Below are 22,471 nucleotides of genomic sequence, written 5' to 3' on the forward strand. Positions count from 1 at the left end.
GGACCAGTCTCACCCACCCCCGGCCTCCCCCTCTTCTCCCCTCTCCCATCGGGGCAAGAGGTACAGAAGTGTGGAAACACACACCTCCAGATTCAGGGACGGTTTCTTCCCGGCTGTTATCAGGCAACTGAACCATCCTACCACAACCAGAGAGCAGTGCTGAACTACTATCTACCTCATTGGTGACCCTCGGACTATCCTTGATCGGGCTTTGCTGGCTTTACCTCGCACTGAACGTTATTCCCTCATCGTGTATCTGTACGCTGTGGACGGCTCGATTGTAATCGTGTGTCGTCTTTCCGCTGACTGGTTAGCGCGCAACACAAAAGCTTCTCACTGTACCTCGGTACACGGGACAATGAAGGTGAACTGAACTGAGCTTCGGCCTTTGTTTCCAGAATCTCCTGAAAGGAAGATGGGTCTTTCAACACAGAGGTTTGTGTGGCTGACCTGCCTCTGGTGAGTACGTTCGGAAATAACCAAGGGGCTACCGAATAGGGTTGCCAACTTCCTCACTCCCAAATAAGGGACAAAAGGTGACGTCACCGCCCCGCGCCCCACGTGACCTCACCCAGCCAGCGGCCACGTGCTCCCGCTCCACCGTTAGGCGTACACACGGCCCCGCTCCCTGAACACACTCCGTTAGCCTACACTGTCCGGGCCTATGGTGGCCCACAGTGTCTGGGCCTACAGTGTCCGGGCCTACAGTGTCTGGGACTACACTGTCCCGGCCTACAGTGTCCGGGACTACACTGTTCGGGCCTACAGTGTCCGGGCCTACAGTGTCAGCGACTACACTGTCCGGGCCTACAGCGTCCGGGCCTACAGCGTCCGGGCCTACAGTGTCCGGGCCTACACTGTTCAGGCCTACACTGTCCAGGCCTACACTGTCCGGGCCTACAGCGTCCGGGCCTACAGTGTCCAAGCCTACAGTGTCCGGGCCTACAGTGTCCGGGCCTACACTGTCCAGGCCTACACTGTCCGGGCCTATAGCGTCCGGGCCTAGTGTCCAGGCCTACACTGTCCGGGCCTACAGCACCCCCCCGGGCCTAATACGGGACAAGGGCAGTCCCGTACAGGACAAACCAATTTAGCCCAAAGTACGGGATGTCCCGGCTAATACGGGACAGTTGGCAACCCTACTACCGAACCAAGGACATCCCCCCTACCCACCCCCCCACCCCTCACACACACACCCCCCCCCCCACCCCAGCCCCTCCCATCCCCGTCCCCAAAGTTGGGAACCACAGCAGGACTAACAGTGGTATTCCTCCATGGTTTTGTGTAAACTGTTGTCCAGCTGTCATCTTGGTGGTCGCCCTTGTATAGTTCCCTGTACGAGTCAGATTTAGAGTCTTGTCAGAAGGCCATTCTTCTCGCCTCCTGCTAGCCCCCCCCCCAGCCGGGCGGGCTCCCGTTACTCCCACACTCCTTGCTTCTGATGGCTGCCCCTCCCTCGTTCGAAGAAGATGTAGTCCTACGGGAAAACAGAAGGAGATTGCAGGTTACACCACGGAAATAACTCTTCTTTGTACCCAAGGCCCGGCCATCGTTTCGCTCAACACCTCCGCTCAGTCCACCCGTACATACCTGATCTCCCGGTTGCTCAGCACTTTAACTCCCCCTCCCATTCCCAATCTGACCTTTCTCTCCTGGGTAGGGTTGCCAACTGTCCCGTATTAGCCGGGACACCCTGTATTTTGGGCTAAATTTGGTTTGTCCCGTATGGGACCGCCCTTGTCCCGTATTAGGCCCGGGGGGCGCTGAAGGTCTGGACACTGTAGGTCTGGACACTAGAGGCCCGAACACTGTAGGCCCAGACACTGTAGGCCCGAACACTGTAGGCCCGGACACTGTAGGCCCAATCAGTGTAGGTCCAGACACTGTAGGCCCGGACACTGTAGGTCCGGACACTGTAGGCCTGAACTCTGTAGGCCCGGACACTGTACGCCCGAACACTGTAGGCCCGGACACTGTAGGCCCAATCAGTGTAGGTCCAGACACTGTAGGTCCGGACACTGTAGGCCCGAACACTGTAGGCCCGGACACTGTAGGCCCGGACACTGTAGGCCTGAACACTGTAGGCCCGGACACTGTAGGCCCGGATACTGTAGGTCCGGACACTGTAGGCCCGAACACTGTAGGCCTGAACACTGTAGGCCCTGATACTGTAGGTCCGGACACTGTAGGCCCGAACACTGTAGGCCTGGACACTGTAGGCCCGAACACTGTAGGCCTGAACACTGTAGGCCCGGACGCTGTAGGTCCGGACACAGTAGGCCCGGACAATGTAGGCCCTGGCAGTTTAGGTCCCGACACTCTAGGTTTCCGGCATTTTAGCTCACCCAGCCAGCGGCCACGTGTTCCCCCTCGACCAATGGCGGCCGCCCGGGCCGAGAGGCGGGTTTCTATGCAACCTCCGTTAGGCGAACACACTCGGCCCTGCTCCGCGAACAAACTCCGTTAGCCTACACTGTCCGGGCCTACAGTGTCCGGGCCTACAGTGCCTGGGCCTACAGGACTCCTCCGGGCCTAATACGGGACAAGGGCGGTCCCATACGGGACAAACCAATTTGGCCCAATATACAGGATGTCCCGGCTAATACGGGACAGTTGGCAACCCCACCAGCAAACCTGTACGTCTTTGGAGTGTGGGAGGAAACCGGAGCACCCGGAGAAAACCCACGCAGGTCACGGGGAGAACGTGCAAACTCCGCACAGACAGCACCCGTAGTCGGGATGGAACCAGGGTCTCTGGCGCCGTGAGGCAGCAACTCTACCGCTGTGCCACCGTGCCACCCGGAGACCTCTGGACCCTGGGTGCAGGCTTCTAGAAACATAGAAACATTGAAACATAGAAAATAGGTGCAGGAGTAGGCCATTCGGCCCTTCGAGCCTGTACGCACCGCCATTCAATATGATCATGGCTGATCATCCAACTCAGTATCCCGTACCTGCCTTCTCTCCATACCCCCTGATCCCTTTAGCCACAAGGGCCACATCTAACTCCCTCTTAAATATAGCCAATGAACTGGCCTCGACTACCTTCTGTGGCAGAGAATTCCACAGATTCACCACTCTCTGTGTGAAAAAAAACGTTCTCATCTCGGTCCTAAAAGACTTCCCCCTTATCCTTAAACTGTGACCCCTTGTTCTGGACTTCCCCAACATCGGGAACAATCTTCCCGCATCTAGCCTGTCCAACCCCTTAAGAATTTTGTACGTTTCTATAAGATCCCCCCTCAATCTTCTAAATTCCAGCGAGTACAAGCCCAGTCTATCCAGTCTTCCTCATATGAAAGTCCTGCCATCCCAGGGATCAATCTGGTGAACCTTCTCTGTACTCCCTCTAGGGCTAGAATGTCTTTCCTCCAGATTAGGAGACCAAAACTGTACGCAATACTCCAGGTGCGGTCTCGCCAAGGCCCTGTACAACTGCAGTAGAACCTCCCTGCTCCGATACTCGAATCCCCTCGCTATGAATGCCAACATACTATTCTGCCCCAGGTGTAGGCCTCAAATTCTACCGCGACGCGCCGCGGTCACGGTGGACGGCGGTGACGTTGTGACGGTGCAGTACGTACGATGAGGAAGCAGGCTCCCATCAGCGTGGCCTTCATCTTCACGTCGAGGTTCATGGGGAACTGCACGCCAAAGTTGTCCGCGTCGGTCAGCACCTCCTTCAGCACGCCGCTCCACTGCTTGCTGATGCGTCCGATGTTCCTCGACTCGTTGGGGGGCTTCACCTAAACCCAGGAGGAGAGACAGGGTGAGACAGGGCGAAACACAGACGCAAAAAACGCCGGAGTGACCCAGCGGGTCAGGCACGCGTCTCTGGAGAGAAGGGACGGGTGGCGTTTCGGGTCGAGACCCTTCTTCAGACTGAGAGTCGGGGGAAAAGAGGGAGTCTCGAGATCACCAGGTCATAAGGAACAGGAGCAGAATTAGGCCATTCGGCCGGTCAAAGTCTACCCCGCCATTCAATCACGGCTGATCTATCTCTCTCCCTCCCGACCCCATTCTCCTGCCTTCTCCCCGTAACCCCTGACACCCGCACTGATCAAGCGTCTATCTATCGAAGATGCTGGAGTAACTCAGCGACACGGGCAGCATCTCCGGAGAGAAGGAACGGGTGACGTTTGGGGTCGAGACCCCTCTTCAGAGTCGACCCGAAACGTCACCCATTCCTTCTCTCCGGAGATGCTGCCCGACCCGCTGAGTTACTCCAGCATTTTGTGTCTACCTTCGGGTTAAACCAGCACCTGCACTTCCTTCCCACACAAGAATCTATCTATCTCTGTCTTAAAAATACCCACTGACTTGTGGCCTCCACAGCCGTCTGTGGCAAAGAATCCCACAGATTCACCACCCTCTGACTGAAGAAAGTCCTCCTCATCTCCTTCCTAAAAGGAACGTCCTTTAATTCTGAGGCTGTGCCCTCTGGTCCTAGACTCTCCCACTAGTGGCTGCCTCAGCAAAAGTCCGACTGGCCTTTCCTTCTTTGTGTTTTAATAGTATGTGTTAAATGTATGTTTTTAGTGTTCTTTAGCTTGTTTTAAGTGGGGGGGAGGGGAGGGGGGGGTAGGTTTGGGGGAGGGGAACTGTTTCTAATCTCTGACTTCGACGGAGATGCGATTTTTTCCCCGTATCGTATCTCGGGTCCGCTCCGCGGTCTAACGTCGAGGAGTTGGCGGCCATTTGCTGGAGGCCGACTTTCGAGCGATCCCTTTGCCAGGGACCGGCCTGGGCAGGTCCAACCATGGAGCGCCTGCGGTCTTTAACGTCGCGGAGCCCCGCGTGGGTCTCTGGGATTCAAAGTACCGTTAGCAAATGTGCAGACGACACAAAGCTGGGTGGTAGTGTGAACCGTGAGGAAGATGCTATGAGGTTGCAGGGTGACTTGGACAGGTTGTGTGAGTGGGCGGATGCATGGCAGATGCAGTTTAATGTGGATAAGTGTGAGGTTATCCACTTTGGTGGTAAGAACAGGAAGGCAGATTATTATCTGAATGGTGTCAAGTTAGGAAAAGGGGACGTACAACGAGATCTGGGTGTCCTAGTGCATCAGTCACTGAAAGGAAGCGTGCAGGTACAGCAGGCAGTGAAGAAAGCCAATGGAATGTTGGCCTTCATAACAAGAGGAGTTGAGTAGAGGAGCAAAGAGGTCCTTCTACAATTGTACAGGGCCCTAGGGCCCTAGTGAGACTGCACCTGGAGTACTGTGTGCAGTTTTGGTCTCCAAATTTGAGAAAGGACATTCTTGCTATTGAGGCAGTGCAGTGTAGGTTTACTAGGTTAATCCCCGGGATGGCGGGACTGACATACGATGAAACAATGGGTCGACTGGGTTAGTATACACTGGAATTTAGAAGGATGAGAGGGGATCTTATCGAAACGTATAAGATTATTAAGGGGTTGGACACGTTAGAGGCAGGAAACATGTTCCCAATGTTGGGGGAGTCCAGAACCAGTTTAAGAATAAGGGGTCGGCCATTTAGAACTGAGATGAGGAAAAACTTTTTCAGTCAGAGAGTTGTGAATCTGTGGAATTCTCTGCCTCAGAAGGCAGTGGAGGCCAATTCACTGAATGCTTTCAAGAGAGAGCTGGATAGAGCTCTTAACGATAGCGGAGTCAGGGGATATGGGGAGAGGGCAGGAACGGGGTACTGATTGAGAATGATCAGCCATGATCACGTTGAATGGCGGTGCGTACAGGCTCGAAGGGCCGAATGGCCTCCTCCTGCACCTATTGTCTATTGTCTAACTCCAAGCCGTGGAAGTTTCGATCGGCCCCGAGGCGGGAGTTTTCGATCGCCCCGAACCGCGCAGGATTCTCGACCACCCAGTTGCTGGATCTTCGACCGTCGGACGTGGGAGCATCGATCGCCCCGACTGCGGACGGTTCGACTGCCCCGACTGCGAGAGAATAGAGGACGGTATTGCCTTCCGTCAAAGTGAGGGACGTGGGGAATCGGCAATGGCGGATGTTCATGTTGACTTTTATGTAGCTGTGCGTCTTGTTGCTTTTCTTGTTTGTGTGGCTGTGTGCTAACTGGCATACCGCTGCACCTTAATTGGTACAGGTGACAACAAAAGGCCTTTCAAACCTTTGAAGTGGAAACAGCCTCCCCACATCTACTCTCTATTCTGACCAACAACTAACCAAGGCCTGTTTCCTTGATCGTCGTTAACTTTTCTGCTTATCTTTCATTCCTTTGTTCCGTACACCGTATCCCTCTCTCTCCACATCGCCGTCTATGTCTCTCGTCTCCTTTTCTCCGAGGGTTGCCAACTTCCTCGCTCCCAAATAAGGGACAAAGGGTGACGTCACCGCCCCGCGCCCCAGGCGAACTCGCACAGCCAGCGGCCCACGTGCTCCCGCTCCACCAATGGTCGCGGGTCGGTGACGTCACCCTTTGTCCCTTATTTGGGAGCGAGGAAGTTGGCAACCTTGCTAATACGGGACAAAGGCGGTTCCCCAGTACGGGACAAACCAAATTAGCCCAAAATACGGGATGTCCCGGCTAATACAGGCCTAACTTTTCCCTGACTCTCAGTCCGAAGAAGGGTCTCGACCCGAAACGTCGCCCATTCCTTCCCTCCAGAGACCCCGTTGAGTTACTCCGGCTTTTTTAGTTTAGTTTAGAGACACAGCGCGGAAACAGGCCCTTCGGCCCACCGAGTCCGCGCCGCCCAGCGATCCCCGCACACTAACACTATCCCACACACACACACACACACACACTAGGGAAAATTTACATTTCTACCAAGCCCATTAACCAACAAACTCTTTTGGAGTGTGTGGGTCGGGAAACCGAAGATCTCGGAGACAACCCACGCGGGTCACGGGGAGAACGTGCAGAAGAGGGCGGTCACGGTGGCGCAGCGGTAGAATTGCCGCCTCACAGCGCCAGAGACCCAGGTTCGATCCTGACCACGGGCGCTGTCTGTACGGAGTTTGTACGTTCTCCCCGTGATCTGCGTGGGTTTTCTCCGAGATCTTCGGTTTCCTCCCACACTCCAAAGACGTGCAGGTTTGTAGGTTAATTGGCTTGTTAAATGTAAAAATAGCCAATAGACAATAGGTGCAGGAGGAGGCCATTCGGCCCTTCGAGCCAGCACCGCCATTAAATGTGATCACGGCTGATCATTCTCAATCAGTACCCCGTTCCTGCCCTCTCCCCGTACCCCCTGACTCCGCTATCCTTAAGAGCTCTATCTAGCTCTCTCTTGAATGCATTCAGAGAATTGGCCTCCACTGCCCTCTGAGGCAGAGAATTCCACAGATTCACAACTCTCTGACTGAAAAAGTTTTTCCTCATCTCCGTTCTAAACGGCCGACCCCTTATTCTTAAACTGTGTGTGGCCCCTTGTTCTGGACTCCCCCAACATTGGGAACATGTTTCTTGCCTCTAACGCGTCCAACCCCTTAATAATCTTATACATTTCGATAAGATCCCCTCTCATCCTTCTAAATTCCAGTGTGTACAAGCCTTATTCTTAAACTGTGTGTTGCCCCTGGTTCTGGACTCCCCTAACATTCTTGCTATGGAGGGCGTGCAGCGTAGGTTCACTAGGTTAATTCTCGGAATGGCGGGACTGTCGTATGTTGAAAGGCTGGAGCGATTGGGCTTGTATACACTGGAATTTAGAAGGATGGGGGGTGATCTTATTGAAACATATAAGATAATTAGGGGATTGGACACATTAGAGGCAGGAAACATGTTCCCAATGTTGGGGGAGTCCAGAACAAGGGGCCACAGTTTAAGAATAAGGGGTAGGCCATTTAGAACGGAGATGAGGAAGAACTTTTTCAGTCAGAGAGTGGTGAAGGTGTGGAATTCTCTGCCTCAGAAGGCAGTGGAGGCCAGTTCGTTGGATGCTTTCAAGAGAGAGCTGGATAGAGCTCTTAAGGATGGCGGAGTGAGGGGGTATGGGGAGAAGGCAGGAACGGGGTACTGATTGGGAGTGATCAGCCATGATCGCATTGAATGGCGGTGCGTACAGGCTCGAAGGGCTGAATGGCCTCCTCCTGCACCTATTGTCTATTGTCTATTGTCTATTCCCCAGTGGGTGTGGGACAGTGTTAGTGTGTGGGGATCGCTGGTCGGCGCGGACCCGGTGGGCCGATTGGGCCAGTTTCGGCGCTGTGTCTCTGAACTCTAAGCTCCGTGCAGGCAGCGCCCGCAGTCGGGATGGAACCCGGGTCTTGGGTCACAGCTTAAGGATAAGGGGGAAGCTGGGGGGCAGTGTTAGCTGTGAGGAGGATGCTAGGAGGCTGCAAGGTGACTTGGATAGGTTAGGTGAGTGGGCAAAGGCATGGCAGATGCAGTATAATGTGGATAAATTAAATCCTCTATGGCGCACCCTCAAAAATCATCAGTAAACTTCAATACATTCAAAACTCCGCTGCCCGTCTACTCACCCACACCCCGATCCGTGACCATATCACCCCCCGTCCTTTACAAACTCCACTGGCTCCCCATCCCCCAGAGAATCCAGTACGAAATCCTCCTCATGACCTACAAAGCCCTCCATAACCTGGCCCCATCCTACCTGACCGACCTCCTCCACAGGCACACTCCCACCCGCACCCTCCGCTCTGCCGCTGCCAATCTCCTATCCCCCCACATCCGGACCAAACTCAGATCCTGGGGGGACAGGGCTTTCTCCATCGCTGCTCCCACCCTATGGAACTCACTACCCCAAACCGTCAGAGACTCCTCCTCACTCACCACATTCAAAACATCGCTGAAGTCTCACCTGTTCAGCACTGCCTTCAACCACTGAAGGTCACCTCACCTTCTGTCTCCTTTCTCTGTTCGTTTACTTATTTATCTATTTATTCACTTCCCTATGTTCTCTAAATCCCTGTAAAGCGTCTTTGAGTGTATGAAATGCGCTATATAAATGTAATGCATTATTATTATTATTATAAATGTGAGGTTATCCACTTTGGTGGCAAGAACAGGAAAGCAGACTATTACCTGAATGGTGGCCGATTAGGAGAAGGCCGATTATGCAACGTGACCTGGGTGTCATGGTGCACCAGTCATTGAAAGTAGGCATGCAGGTGCAGCAGGCAGTGAAGAAAGCCAATGGTATGTTGGCATTCATAGCAAAAGGATTTGAGTATAGGAGCAGGGAGGTTCTGCTGCAGTTGTACAGGGCATTGGTGAGACCGCACCTGGAGTATTGCGTACAGTTTTGGTCTCCTAATCTGAGGGAAGACATTCTTGCCATAGAGGGAGTACAGAGAAGGTTCACCAGATTGATCCCTGGGATGGCAGGACTTTCATATGAAGAAAGACTGGATAGACTCGGCTTGTACTCGCTGGAATTTAGAAGATTGAGGGGGGATCTTATAGAAACTTACAAAATTCTTAAGGGGTTGGACAGGCTAGATGCGGGAAGATTGTTCCCGATGTTGGGGAAGTCCAGAGCAAGGGGTCACACAGTTTAAGGATAAGGGGGAAGTCTTTTAGGACCGAGATGAGAAAACATTTTTTTCGCACAGAGAGTGGTGAATCTGTGGAATTCTCTGCCACAGAGGGTAGTTGAGGCCAGTTCATTGGCTATATTTAAGAGGGAGTTAGATGTGGCCCTTGTGGCTAAAGGGATCAGGGGGTATGGAGAGAAGGCAGGTACGGGATACTGAGTTGGATGATCAGCCATGATCATATTGAATGGCGGTGCGTACAGGCTCGAAGGGCCGAATGGCCTCCTCCTGCACCTATTGTCTATGTTTCTATGTTTCTAAGGCAGTGACTCTCCCTCTGCGCCACCGTGTGTTGGCCACATCGATCTATGTGTCGTGTCCTGATGGTCCCCTCCCCCTCCACATGCTCCCCCACCCCCCCTCTCACCTCAAAGGCAACGTCTCCACAGCAGTTGCAGGCGAAACACGGCCCCACCACCCGCAGGACCGTCTGGCGCTCCACGTTCTGGATGGAGAACTTGGGCAGGAAGGGGTGCCAGGTCTGGGTGACGTACCCGATGGTGGTGCCCGGCGGGGCCTGGACCTCCAGCTGCCAGCGAGAGGGAGGGCACTCAGTTTACTCGACCCTTCCTCACACCGCCCGTCGTGCCCACGCACAGAGTCGCAGAGAGCCATGCAGCGTAGAAAGGGTTAACATCCCACACCCCCCCCCTGGACACAGTGCCCCCTGTTGAGTGGCTAAAGGGTTAACACCCACACGCCCCCTGGACACAGCGCCCCCTGTAGAGTGGCTAAAGGGTTAACACCCACACCCCCCCTGGACACAGCGCCCCCTGTAGAGTGGCTAAAGGGTTAACACTCACACCCCCCCTGGACACAGCGCCCCCTGTAGAGTGGCTAAAGGGTTAACACTCACACCCCCCCTGGACACAGCGCCCCCTGTAGAGTGGCTAAAGGGTTAACATCCCACACCCCCCCTGGACACAGTGCCCCCTGTTGAGTGGCTAAAGGGTTAACACCCACAACCCCCCTGGACACAGCGCCCCCCTGTAGAGTGGCTAAAGGGTTAACACCCACAACCCCCCTGGACACAGCGCCCCCTGTAGAGTGGCTAAAGGGTTAACACCCACACCCCCCCTGGACACAGCGCCCCCTGTAGAGTGGCTAAAGGGTTAACACCCACACCCCCCCTGGACACAGCGCCCCCTGTAGAGTGGCTAAAGGGTTAACACCCACACCCCCCCTGGACACAGCGCCCCCTGTAGAGTGGCTAAAGGGTTAACACAGACCCACCCCTGTACACAATCCCCTGTAGAGCAGTGAAAGGGTTAACACAGACCCACTCCTATACACAGTGCCCTTGTAAGGAAAGGGTTAATACAGACCCACTCCTTTACAGTGTTCTTGTAATGAAAGGGTTAACACTGACACGCTCCTGATCACAGTACCTCTGTACAGTAGTGTAAGGGTTAACACAGACCCACCCCTGTACACAGTGTCCTTGTAGTGAAAGGGTTAACACAGACACACTCCTACACACAGTGCCACCGTAGAGCGGTGAAAGGGTTAACATAGGCCCACCCCGTACACAGTGCCCTTGTAGTGAAAGGGTTAACATAGGCCCACCCCTGATCACAGTGTCCTTGTAGTGTAAGGGTTAACACAGACCTACTCCTGTACACAGTGTCCTTGTAGTGTAAGGGTTAACACAGACCTACTCCTGGACACAGTGTCCTTGTAGTGTAAGGGTTAACACAGACCTACTCCTGTACACAGTGTCCCTATAGTGAAAGGGTTAACACAGACCCACTCCTGTACAGTGTCCCTGTGGAGCAGTGAAAGGGTTAACACAGACCCACTCCTGTACAGTGTCCCTGTGGAGCAGTGAAAGGGTTAACACAGACCCATTCCTGATCACAGTACCTCTGTACAGCAGTGTAAGGGTTAACACAGACCCCCACCCCTGTGCACAGTGTCCCTGTAAGGAAAGGGTTAACACAGACCCACTCCTGATCGGTGTCCTTGTAGTGAAAGGGTTAACACAGACCTACTCCCGATCACAGTGTCCTTGTAGTGAAAGGGTTAACACAGACCCAATCCTGTACAGTGTCCTTGTAGTGAAAGGGTTAACACAGACCCAATCCTGTACACAGTGTCCTTGTAGTGAAAGGGTTAACACAGACCCCCACCCCTGTACACAGTGTCCTTGTAGTGAAAGGGTTAACATAGGCCCACCCCTGATCAGTGTCCTTGTAGTGAAAGGGTTAACACAGACCCCCACCCCTGTACACAGTGTCCTTGTAGTGAAAGGGTTAACACAGACCCACCCCTGTACACAGTGTCCTTGTAGTGTAAGGGTTAACACAGACCCCCACCCCTGTACACAGTGTCCTTGTAGTGAAAGGGTTAACACAGACCCCCACCCCTGTACACAGTGTCCTTGTAGTGAAAGGGTTAACACAGACCCACCCCTGTACACAGTGGTGTCCTTGTAGTGAAAGGGTTAACACAGACCCACTCCCGTACACAGTGGTGTCCTTGTAGTGAAAGGGTTAACACAGACCCACTCCCGTACACAGTGTCCTTGTAGTGAAAGGGTTAAGACAGACCCACCCCTGTACACAGATGATGGACTCTGTTCTCTGCCCAGCCCAGGCTTCTCTTATCCACTGTGTTTACACTGACCCAGGCTTCTCATGTCCACTGTGTTTACACTGACCCAGGCTTCTCTTATCCACTGTGTTTACACTGACCCAGGCTTCTCTTATCCACTGTGTTTACACTGACCCAGGCTTCTCATGTCCACTGTGTTTACACTGACCCAGGCTTCTCTTATCCACTGTGTTCACACTGACCCAGGCTTCTCATGTCCACTGTGTTTACACTGACCCAGGCTTCTCATGTCCACTGTGTTCACACTGACCCAGGCTTCTCATGTCCACTGTGTTCACACTGACCCAGGCTTCTCATGTCCACTGTGTTTACACTGACTCTGGCACTAAGCCACCCTTAAGGTTTACGACACACCATTAAACTGTTTAACAGGTCACAGAGTGACACAGCGTGGAAACAGGCCCTTCGGCCCAACTTGCCCACACCGGCCAATATGTCCCATCTACACTAGTCCCACCTGCCCGCGTTTGGCCCACATCCCTCCAAACCCGTCCTATCCATGTACCTGTCCAACTGTCTCTTAAACGTTGGGATAGTCCCAGCCTCAACTACCTCCTCCGGCAGCTCGTTCCATACACCCACCACCCTCTGTGTGGAAACGTCACCCCTCAGATTCCTATTAAATCTTTTCCCCTTCACCTTGAACCTGTGTCCTCTGGTCCTCGATTCCCCTACTCTGGGCAAGAGATTCTGTGCGTCTACCCGATCTATTCCCCTCGTGATTTTGTACACCTCTATAAGATCACCCCTCATCCTCCTGCGCTCCAGGGAATAGAGACCCAGCCTGCTCAACCTCTCCCTGTAGCTCACACCCTCTAGTCCTGGCAACATCCTCGTAAATCTTCTATGCGCCTTTCCAGCTTGACAACATATCTCCTATAGCACCGTGCCCAGAACAGAGCACAATGCTCTAAATGTGGCCTTACCGATGTCTTATTCAACTGCAACATGACCTCCCAACGTCTAGCACGGTACGATTTGGTTGGGTAGCACATAGGGTTGCCAACTGTCCCGTATTAGCTGGGACATCCTGTATTTTGGGCTAAATTGGTTTGTCCCGTACTGGACCGCCCTTGTCCCGTATTAGGCCCGGGGGCGCGCTGTAGGCCCGGACACTGTAGGCCCGGAAGCTGTAGGCCCGGACGCTGAAGGCCCGGACGCTGTAGGCCCGGACGCTGAAGGCCCGGACACTGTAGGCCCGGACACTGTAGGTCCGGACGCTGTAGGCCCGGACGCTGAAGGCCCGGACGCTGTAGGCCCGGACGCTGAAGGCCCGGACGCTGTAGGCCCGGACGCTGTAGGCCCGGACGCTGTAGGCCCGGACACTGAAGGCCCGGACACTGTAGGCCTGGACACTGTAGGCCCCGATGTTGTAGGTCCCGACAGTTTAGGTCTTGACACTCTAGGTTTCTGACATTTTAGCTCCGGACACTGTAGGCCCGGACAGTGTAGGCCCGGAGGCCCAGGCGCCGCCTAACGGGGGTTGCTTAGCAACCTGCCTCCCGCCCCGGGCGGCCGCCATTGGTGGAGTGGGAGCACGTGGCCGCTGGCTGGGTGAGGTCACGTGGGGCGGTGACGTCACCTTGTCCTGTATTTGGGAGTGAGATAGTTGGCAACCCTAGTAGCACATAAAGCAAAGGTTTTCACTGTCTCTCGGTATCTGTGTCCCCCACAACTCTCACCGATATCTACAGATAGACAATAGACAATAGACAATAGGTGCAGGAGTAGGCCATTCAGCCGTTGCTCCGTGGCAAAATATTTCACCAGAAGTAGACACAAAATGCTGGAGTAACTCAGCGGGACAGGCATCGTCTCTGGAGAGAAGGAATGGGTGACGTTTCCGGTCGAGATTCTAGCCATCCCAGCCTTTCACTATGGCTCAGACATAGTCAATAGTTCTACTATCCTCCTGATTAATATCGCTGATTGTAGTACCTTCCTCTCAGCTAACAATGAACCGTTCTTCATTTCCATATCATAATCCGCCTTGATCAGTCCTTTTCACACCGTACCCGTCCTAATTTGAGGAAGGACGTCCTTGCTATTGAGGCAGTGCGGCGTAGGTTCACCAGGTTAATCCCCGGGATGGCGGGACTGTCACGTGAGGAAAGATTGGAAAGACTGGGCTTGTATTCACTGGAGTTTAGAAGGATGAGAGGGGATCTTATAGAGACGTATAAAATTATAAAAGGACTGGACAAGCTAGATGCAGGAAAAATATTCCCAATGTTGAGGGAGTCCAGAACCAGGGGCCACACACACACACACACACAGTCTAAGAATAAAGGGGAGGCCATTTAAAACTGAGGTGAGAAGGAACTTTTTCACTCAGAGAGTTGTGGAATTCTCTGCCACAGAGGGCAGTGGAGGCCGATTCACTGGATGGATTTAAGAGAGAGTTGGATAGAGCTCTAGGGGCTAGCGGAATCAAGGGGTATGGGGAGAAGGCAGGCACGGGTTACTGATTGTGGACGATCAGCCGTGATCACAACGAATGGCGGTGCTGGCTCGAAGGGCCAAATGGCTTCCTCCTGCACCTATCTACTGTGTGAGGGTCAGGATCGAACCCCAGATCTCTAGCTCTACCCTCTGATAAGGCACCAGCAAGAAGGATCACTGTAAAGGCCTGTCTTTCAGCCCCCAAGGCAATGTCTCAGTGAGAAGGCATCGGCATTCTGAGTCAGTCAGGGACTTAAAAAGCTTTGTTGTTTTTTTGTTTTAAAAAACACTCTTGTATTTGTGTAGCTCCACGTAGCTTTACGTGTATTTGTGTAGCTCCACGTAGCTTTACGTGTATTTGTGTAGCTCCACGTAGCTTTACGTGTATTTGTGTAGCTCCACGTAGCTTTACGTGTATTTGTGTAGCTCCACGTAGCTTTAAGCCATCGGCTGGCCTGCCCACACCGTCAGTGCGCCCATCTGCTCCCACACAAGGGAGGGCCTGAATTCGAGAAGGCTGACTCACTCGCTAGGCCCCACCTAGCAACCGGCCGATCGCGAGGAATGTGGAGACTCTGGATTCAGCCAAGCAAATGTTTGTGCCGGAGGAGAGGATTGGAAGTGGGATTTCAGCCTGGGCTTGGGCGTAGGGGTTGCCAACTTTCTCACTCCCAGATAAGGGACAATGGGTGACGTCACCTGACCCAGCCAGCGGCCACGTGCTCCCGCTCGAACAATGGCGGCCGCCCGGGCCGGGAAGCGGGTTGCTACACAACCTCCATTAGGCGGTGCCCAGGCCTCCGGGCCTACAGTGTCCGGGCCTACAGCGCCCACCGGGCCTAATACGGGTCAATGGCAGTCCCAATAGACAATGGACAATAGGTGCAGGAGGAGGCCATTCGGCCCTTCGAGCCAGCACTGCCATTCAATGTGATCATGGCTGATCATTCTCAATCAGTACCCCGTTCCTGCCCTCTCCCCATACCCCCTGACTCCGCTATCCTTAAGAGCTCTATCTAGCTCTCTCTTGAATGCATTCAGAGAATTGGCCTCCACTAGCTTCTGAGGCAGAGAATTCCACAGATTCACAACTCTCTGACTGAAAAGGTTTTTCCTCATCTCCGTTCTAAACGGCCGACCCCTTATTCTTAAACTGTGTGTGGCCCCTTGTTCTGGATTCGAAGGCCCCTTGTACGGGACAGACCAATTTAGCCCAATGTATGGGATGTCCCAGCTAATACGGGACGATTGGCAACCCTACTTGGGCGGGGGAAGGGCATTTTATCCAAAATGGCCACCCAAAGAAGGGTCTCGACCCGAAACGTCACCAATTCCTTTTCTCCAGAGGCGCTGCCTGACCCGCTGAGTTACTCCAGCAATTTTGTGCCCATCTTCAGTGGTCATTAGGGATAGGAGTAGAATTAGGCCATTCGGCCCATCAAGTCTACTCCGCCATTCAATCACGGCTGGCCTATCTCTCCCTCCCAACCCCATTCTCCTGCCTTCTCCCCATAACCCCTGACACACGCACTAATCAAGAATCTATCTATCTCTGCCGTAAAAATATCCACTGACTTGTGGCCTCCACAGCCGTCGGTGGCAAAGAATCCCACAGATTCACCACCACCTGACTGACAAAATTTCGCCTCATCTCCTTCCTAAAGGAACGTCCTAGAATTCCTTGAGGCAATAGACAATAGACGCAGGAGTAGGCCATTCGGCCCTTCGAGCCAGCACCACCATTCAATGTGATCATGGCTGATCATTCTCAATCAGTACCCCCGTTCCTGCCTTCTCCCCATACCCCCTGACACCACTATCCTTAAGAGCTCTATCTAGCTCTCTCTTGAATGCATTCAGAGACTTGGCCTCCACTGCTTTCTGAGGCAGAGAATTTCACAGATTCACAACTCTCTGACTGAAAAGGTTTTTCCTCATCTCCGTTCTAAATGGCCGACCCCTTATTCTTAAACTGTGTGTGGCCCCTGGTTCTGGACTCCCCCAACATTGGAAACATGTTTCCTGCCTCTAACGTGTCCAACCCCTTAATAATCTTATACGTTTCGATAAGATCCCCTGTCATCCTTCTAAATTCCAGTGTATACAAGCCTAGTCGCTCCAGTCTTTCAATATATGACAGTCCCGCCATTCCGGGAATTAACCTGGTGAACCTACGCTGCACGCCCTCAATAGCAAGAATATCCTTCCTCAAATTTGGAGACCAAAACTGCACACAGTACTCCAGGTGCGGTCTCACTAGGGCCCTGTACAACTGCACACAGTACTCCAGGTGCGGTCTCACTAGGGCCCTGTACAACTGCACACAGTACTCCAGGTGCGGTCTCACTAGGGCCCTGTACAACTGCAGAAGGACCTCTTTGCTCCTATACTCAACTCCTCTTGTTATAAAGGCCATAAGAGGGAGACCCATGGGGTCACGGGGAGAACATGCAAACTCCACACATGCGCACACACACACGTGTATGTATGTGTGTGTAATCACAAGATGCAGTGGAAAATGAAAATAGAGAAGGCAGGGACACATTAAATGGGTGAGCCAGGGTCAGGCTAAGTCCCTTTTGTCCTTTATGGGGATATTGAAGGATATCACCCCTCCATGTTTTAGTGATAGGGTGCGGAAACAGGCCCTTCGGCCCACCGGGTCCGCGCCGACCAGCCATCCCCGCACATCAACACTATCCTACACCCACTGGGGACAATTTGTACATTTACCGAGCCAATTGACCGACAAACCTGGAGCGTGGGAGGAAACCGAAGATCTCGGAGAAAACCCACGCGGGTCACGGGGAGAACGTGCAAACTCCGTACAGACGGCGCCCGTGGTCGGGATCGAACCCCGGGCCTCCGGCGCTGCATTCGCCGTAAGGCGGCGACTCTACCGCTGAGCCACCGTGAGCGCCCTTCAAACCCGCTGTGTTACTCCGGCACTCTGTGTCTGCGTTCCATTTTTTTTGTTTTTACGTCACGTTGTGGCTAATCCTGTTCGTACAAGTCTAGCCTGCCAAGCAAGTGACGCCCACCCCCACCCTTGACAAGTCCTTACACGAACCAAGCAAGTTATCACGCTGGTAACTGCGTCAATGAAGCCATCTTAACACGTCCTATCACAAACATTCCCTTTGCCCTACACATCTCCCCCCCCACTACCCCCCCAACCTGGGGTTGCCAACTTTCTCACTCCCAAATAAGGGACAAAGGTGATGTCACTGCCCCTCTGTGAATCTCCATCTCTCCTTCCTGCAGATCCCGGAATGGCGGGACTGTCGTACGTTGAAAGACTGGAACGACTAGGCTTGTACACACTGGAATTTAGAAGGATGAGAGGGGATCTTATCGAAACGTATAAGATTATTAAAGGGTTGGACACGCTAGAGGCAGGAAACATGTTCCCGATGTTGGGGGGAGTCCAGAACCAGGGGACCACACACAGTTTATTTAAGAATAAGGGGTCGGCCATTTAGAACGGAGATGAGGAAAAACTTTTTCACTCAGAGAGAGTTGTGAATCTGTGGAATTCTCTGCCTCAGAAGGCAGTGGAGGCCAATTCTCTGGATGCTTTCAAGAGAGAGCTAGATAGAGCTGTTAAAGATAGGGGGTATGGGGAGAGGGCAGGAACGGGGTACTGATTGTGGATGATCAGCCATGATCACAATGAATGGCGGTGCTGGCTCAAAGGGCCGAATGGCCTCCTCCTGCACCTATTGTCTATTGACTATTGTCTTTACAACTCTCCATCTCCCCACCTCTCTTCACATATCTCTCCACACCTCTCCACATCTCTCCCCACACCTCCAAAGCCCCCTTCCCCCCCAATGCCCCTGCCTCCCTCTCAATCCCTCCCCCACCCAAGTGGCACCAGCTTCTCGTTCTCACCCAGCAACCTCACCCAATCCAACCCAACCTCACCCAACCCAACCCAACCTTATCCAACCCCACCCAACACATCCCAACCTCACCCAACTCAACCCAACCTCACCCAACTCAATAACGCCATCCAACCCAACCTAACCCAATGTTACCCAACCCAACCTCACCCAACCCAACCTTACCCAACCCAACACAACCTCACCCAACCCAACTCACCCAACTCAACCCAACCTCACCCAACCCAACCCAACCTCATCCATCCCAACCCAACCTCACCCAACCCAACCTCACCCAACCCAACAACGCCACCTAACCCAATGTCACCCAACCCAACCTCACCCAACTCAACTTCCCCAACCCAACCCGAATGTCATCCAACCCAACCTCACCCAACCCAACCTCACCCAACCCAACCTCACCCAACTCAACCCAACCTCACCCAACTCAACCCAACCTCATCCAACCCAACCCAACCTCACCCAACCCAACTCAACCCAACCTCACCCAACCCAACAACGCCACCCCAACCCAACCTAACCCAATGTCACCCAACCCAACCTCATCCAACCCAACCTCACCCAACCCAACCCCAATGTCATCCAACCCAACCTCACCAAACCCAACCTTACCCAACCCAAACCAACCTTATCCAACCCCACCCAACACAACCTAACCTCACCCAACCCCAACACAACCTCACCCAACCCAACCCAACCTCACAAACTCAACCAACCTCACCCAACCCAACCCAACACAACCTCACCCAACTCAACCCAACCTCACCCAACCCAACCCAACCTCACCCAACCCAACCCAACCCAACCTCACCCAACCCAACCCAATGTCACCCAACCCAACCCAACCTCACCCAATCCAACGCAAACTCACCCAATCCAACCCAACCTTATCCAACCCCACCCAACACAACCCAACCTCACCCAACACATCCCAACCTCACCCAACACATCCCAACCTCACCCAACTCAACCCAACCCAACCCAACTCAACAACGCCATCCAACCCAACCTAACCCAATGTCACCCAACCCAAACTCACCCAACCCAACCGTCATCCAACCCAACCTCACCCAACCCAACCTCACCCAACCCAACCTCACCCAACTCAACCCAACCCAACCCAACCTCACCCAACCCAATCTAACCCAACCCAACCTCACCCAACATGGGCACGAGGCCCGGCCGTGGAACCTACCTCCTGGAGGCAGCAGGGGAACCAGCAGCTGGCGCACTTGAAGGGGCGGACCAGATGGATGACCTCCCGGTCGTTGTTGTCCAGCAGCTTCATGTGGAAGTATCGCAGGGAGCCACAGCAGTTGCGGGTGCAGCAGTCACTCTTCTCCTTGGCACTGTAGATCTTCTGGCCCAGGCTGTTCTTGATCACGTACTTGTTCTTGGTCTCGAACTTCAGAAGGGCTGGCGGGGGGAGAGGGGAGGAGGTGGCGTGGTTTAGTCTCGGCCCCAAACATGCCTCTCCTTCTCCCCGGCGATGCTGCCCGTCCCGCTGAGTTACTCCAGCACTTTGTGTCTACCTTCGTTTTTAAACAGGTGTCTGCAGTCCTACCCTACAAGGTTCCCAGTTTAGCCCGGTTTAGAGAAACGGCGCAGAAGCGGGCCCTTGGGCCCACCGGGTCCGCGCCCGACCAGCGATCCCCGCACGCTAACACTGTCCACACCCACTGGGGGACAATGTTTACATTTACACCAAGCCCATTAACCTACAGACCTGCACGTCTCTGGGAAAGTGAAGATCTCGGAGAAAAACCCGCGCGGGTCACGGGGAGAACGTGCAAACTCCGTGCGGGCAGCGCCCATGGTCGGGATCGAACCCGGGTCTCCGGCGCTGTCAGGCGGCAACTCTACCGTGATGCCACCTTTGATCCGGGTTGAGGTTCCAACCCACGGGTTCATCGCTGCCACCGCCTCAACTCCCGCATTACACGACCCCTGACCTCCCGATCCCTCCAATAAAGGACCTCTGACCCCTGGGGTCATCCTCCATTAAAGGCTCCATTAAATACCACAACTGGAGAGCGGTCCCGAACTACTATCCACCTCATTGGAGACTCTCGGACTATCCTTGATGGGACTTTGCTGGCTTTACCTTGCACTGAACGTTATTCCCTTATCATGTATCTGTACACTGTGGACGGCTCGATTGTAATCGTGTGTTGTCTTTCCGCTGACTGGTTAGCACGTCGGGTTGGCAACCATCTCACTCCTCACCCAGCCAGCGGCCACGTGCTCCCGCCCCACCAATGGCGGCCACCTGGGCCGGGAGGCGGGTTGCTACGCAACCTCCGTTAGGCGAACACACTCGGCCCCGCTCCCCCGAACACACTCCGTTAACCTACAGTGTCCGGGCCTACAGTGTCCGGGCCTACAGTGTCCGGGCCTACACTGTCCGGGCCTACAGTGTCCGGGCCTACAGTGTCCGGGCCTACACTGTCCGGGCCTACAGTGTCCGGGCCTACAATGTCCGGGCTTACACTGTCCGGGCCTACACTGTCCGGGCCTACACTGTCCGGGCCTACACTGTCCGGGGCCTACAGTGTCCGGGCCTACAGTGTCCGGGCCTACACTGTCCGGGGCCTACACTGTCCGGGCCTACACTGTCCGGGCCTACAGTGTCCGGGCCTACAGTGTCCGGGCCTACAGTGTCCGGGGCCTACACTGTCCGGGCCTACACTGTCCGGGCCCTACAGTGTCCGGGCCTACACTGTCCGGGCCTACAGTGTCCGGGCCTACAGTGTCTGGGCCTACACTGTCCGGGTCTACAGTGTCCGGGCCTACAATGTCCAGGCCTACAGTGTCTGGGCCTACACTGTCCGGGCCTACAGTGTCCTGGTCTACAATGTCCGGGCCTACAGTGTCCGGGCCTCCAGCTGCCCCCGGGCCTATGGGGGGTGGTGAGAACGGGGGGAGGGGGGGAAGGAGAGATGGGGGGTGGTGGGACCAGGGGGGGGAGGGAAGAGGGAGGGTGGGACGGAGAGATGGGATCAAAGCTGGCCATCTTACCTTCTACAATCTCCACCTTCTGATGGATGAGGACTTGGTCAATCTACAAAACGAAACAGGGCGTCAGGTGGAGCCAGGGGCGAGACCGTTCCGCCCCTCCGTTTCCGCCCCCCCATACTATCCCTTTGCGGCAACCTCAGCCGTCCTGAGGGGGGGGCGGGGGGTTTTAATTGGCCGCTTTGAGGTAGAGCCTCACAGCGCCGGAGACCCGGGTTCGATCCCGACCGCGGGCGCTGTCCGTACGGAGTTTGTACGTTCTCCACCGTCTATTCCACTCGTGATTTTGTCCACCTCTATAAGATCTCCCCCTCATCCTCCTGCGCTCCAAGGAATAGAGACCCAGCCTGCCCCCAACCTCTCCCTGCAGCTCAGGCCCCTCGAGTCCCGGCAATTTCCTCGGCCCCAATACCTCAGGAAGGAAGTGCAGGAATTAAAAAAAAACTGCAGATGCTGGTTGGAGGAAGAGATGGACAGACAGATTCTGGATCAGTGCGGGTGTCAGGGGTTACGGGGAGAAGGCAGGAGAATGGGGTTGGGAGGGAGAGATAGACCAGCCACGATTGAATGGCGGAGTGGACTCGATGGGCCGAATGGCCTAATTCTGCTCCTATCGCATGAATTTTGCTCCCAATCTCAACAACTGTAAGATAAGATCTCTTGTGCCCTCCTCCCTCCCCGTCACTCTCTCTCTCCACTCTCTCTCTCTCTCTCTCTCCTCCCTCCACACTCTCTCTCCACTCTCTCTCTCTCTCCACTCTCTCTCTCTCTCTCCCCATACTCTCTCACTCTCTCTCCACTCTCTCTCTCTCTCTCTCTCTCTCTCTCTCTCTCTCTCTCCCTCCACTCTCTCTCCACACTCTCTCCCCATACTCTCTCACTCTCTCTCCACTCTCTCACTCTCTCTCCACTCTCTCTCTCTCTCTCTCCACTCTCTCTCCACTCTCTCTCTCCACTCTCTCTCTCTCTCTCTCTCTCTCTCCACTCTCTCTCCACT

General features: G+C 54.3%; 2 protein-coding genes across 2 annotated transcripts in view; one reads left to right on the forward strand and one right to left on the reverse strand.

Moving 5' to 3' along the window:
• Positions 1-1,267: 1,267 nt before the first annotated feature.
• On the reverse strand, positions 1,268-19,869 carry LOC144609561 (phospholipid scramblase 1-like). Its single transcript, XM_078428068.1, has 4 exons — positions 19,655-19,869; positions 9,867-10,028; positions 3,585-3,746; positions 1,268-1,477 (listed from the first exon to the last, which is right to left on the reverse strand). The coding sequence occupies exons 1-4, from the start codon at positions 19,745-19,747 to the stop codon at positions 1,418-1,420; spliced, it is 477 nt and encodes a 158-aa protein (XP_078284194.1). The 5' UTR covers positions 19,748-19,869; the 3' UTR covers positions 1,268-1,417.
• A 2,222-nt stretch (positions 19,870-22,091) lies between these two features.
• Positions 22,092-22,471, forward strand: part of LOC144609292 (phospholipid scramblase 1-like) — a 17,710-nt gene continuing 17,330 nt past the window's right edge. Inside the window, 1 exon segment of the mRNA XM_078427723.1 lies at positions 22,092-22,119. Coding sequence (XP_078283849.1) covers positions 22,092-22,119 — 28 coding nt within the window.

Source organism: Rhinoraja longicauda, chromosome 34 (assembly GCF_053455715.1).
Source record: "Rhinoraja longicauda isolate Sanriku21f chromosome 34, sRhiLon1.1, whole genome shotgun sequence".
NCBI classification, from domain to species: Eukaryota; Metazoa; Chordata; class Chondrichthyes; order Rajiformes; family Arhynchobatidae; genus Rhinoraja; species Rhinoraja longicauda.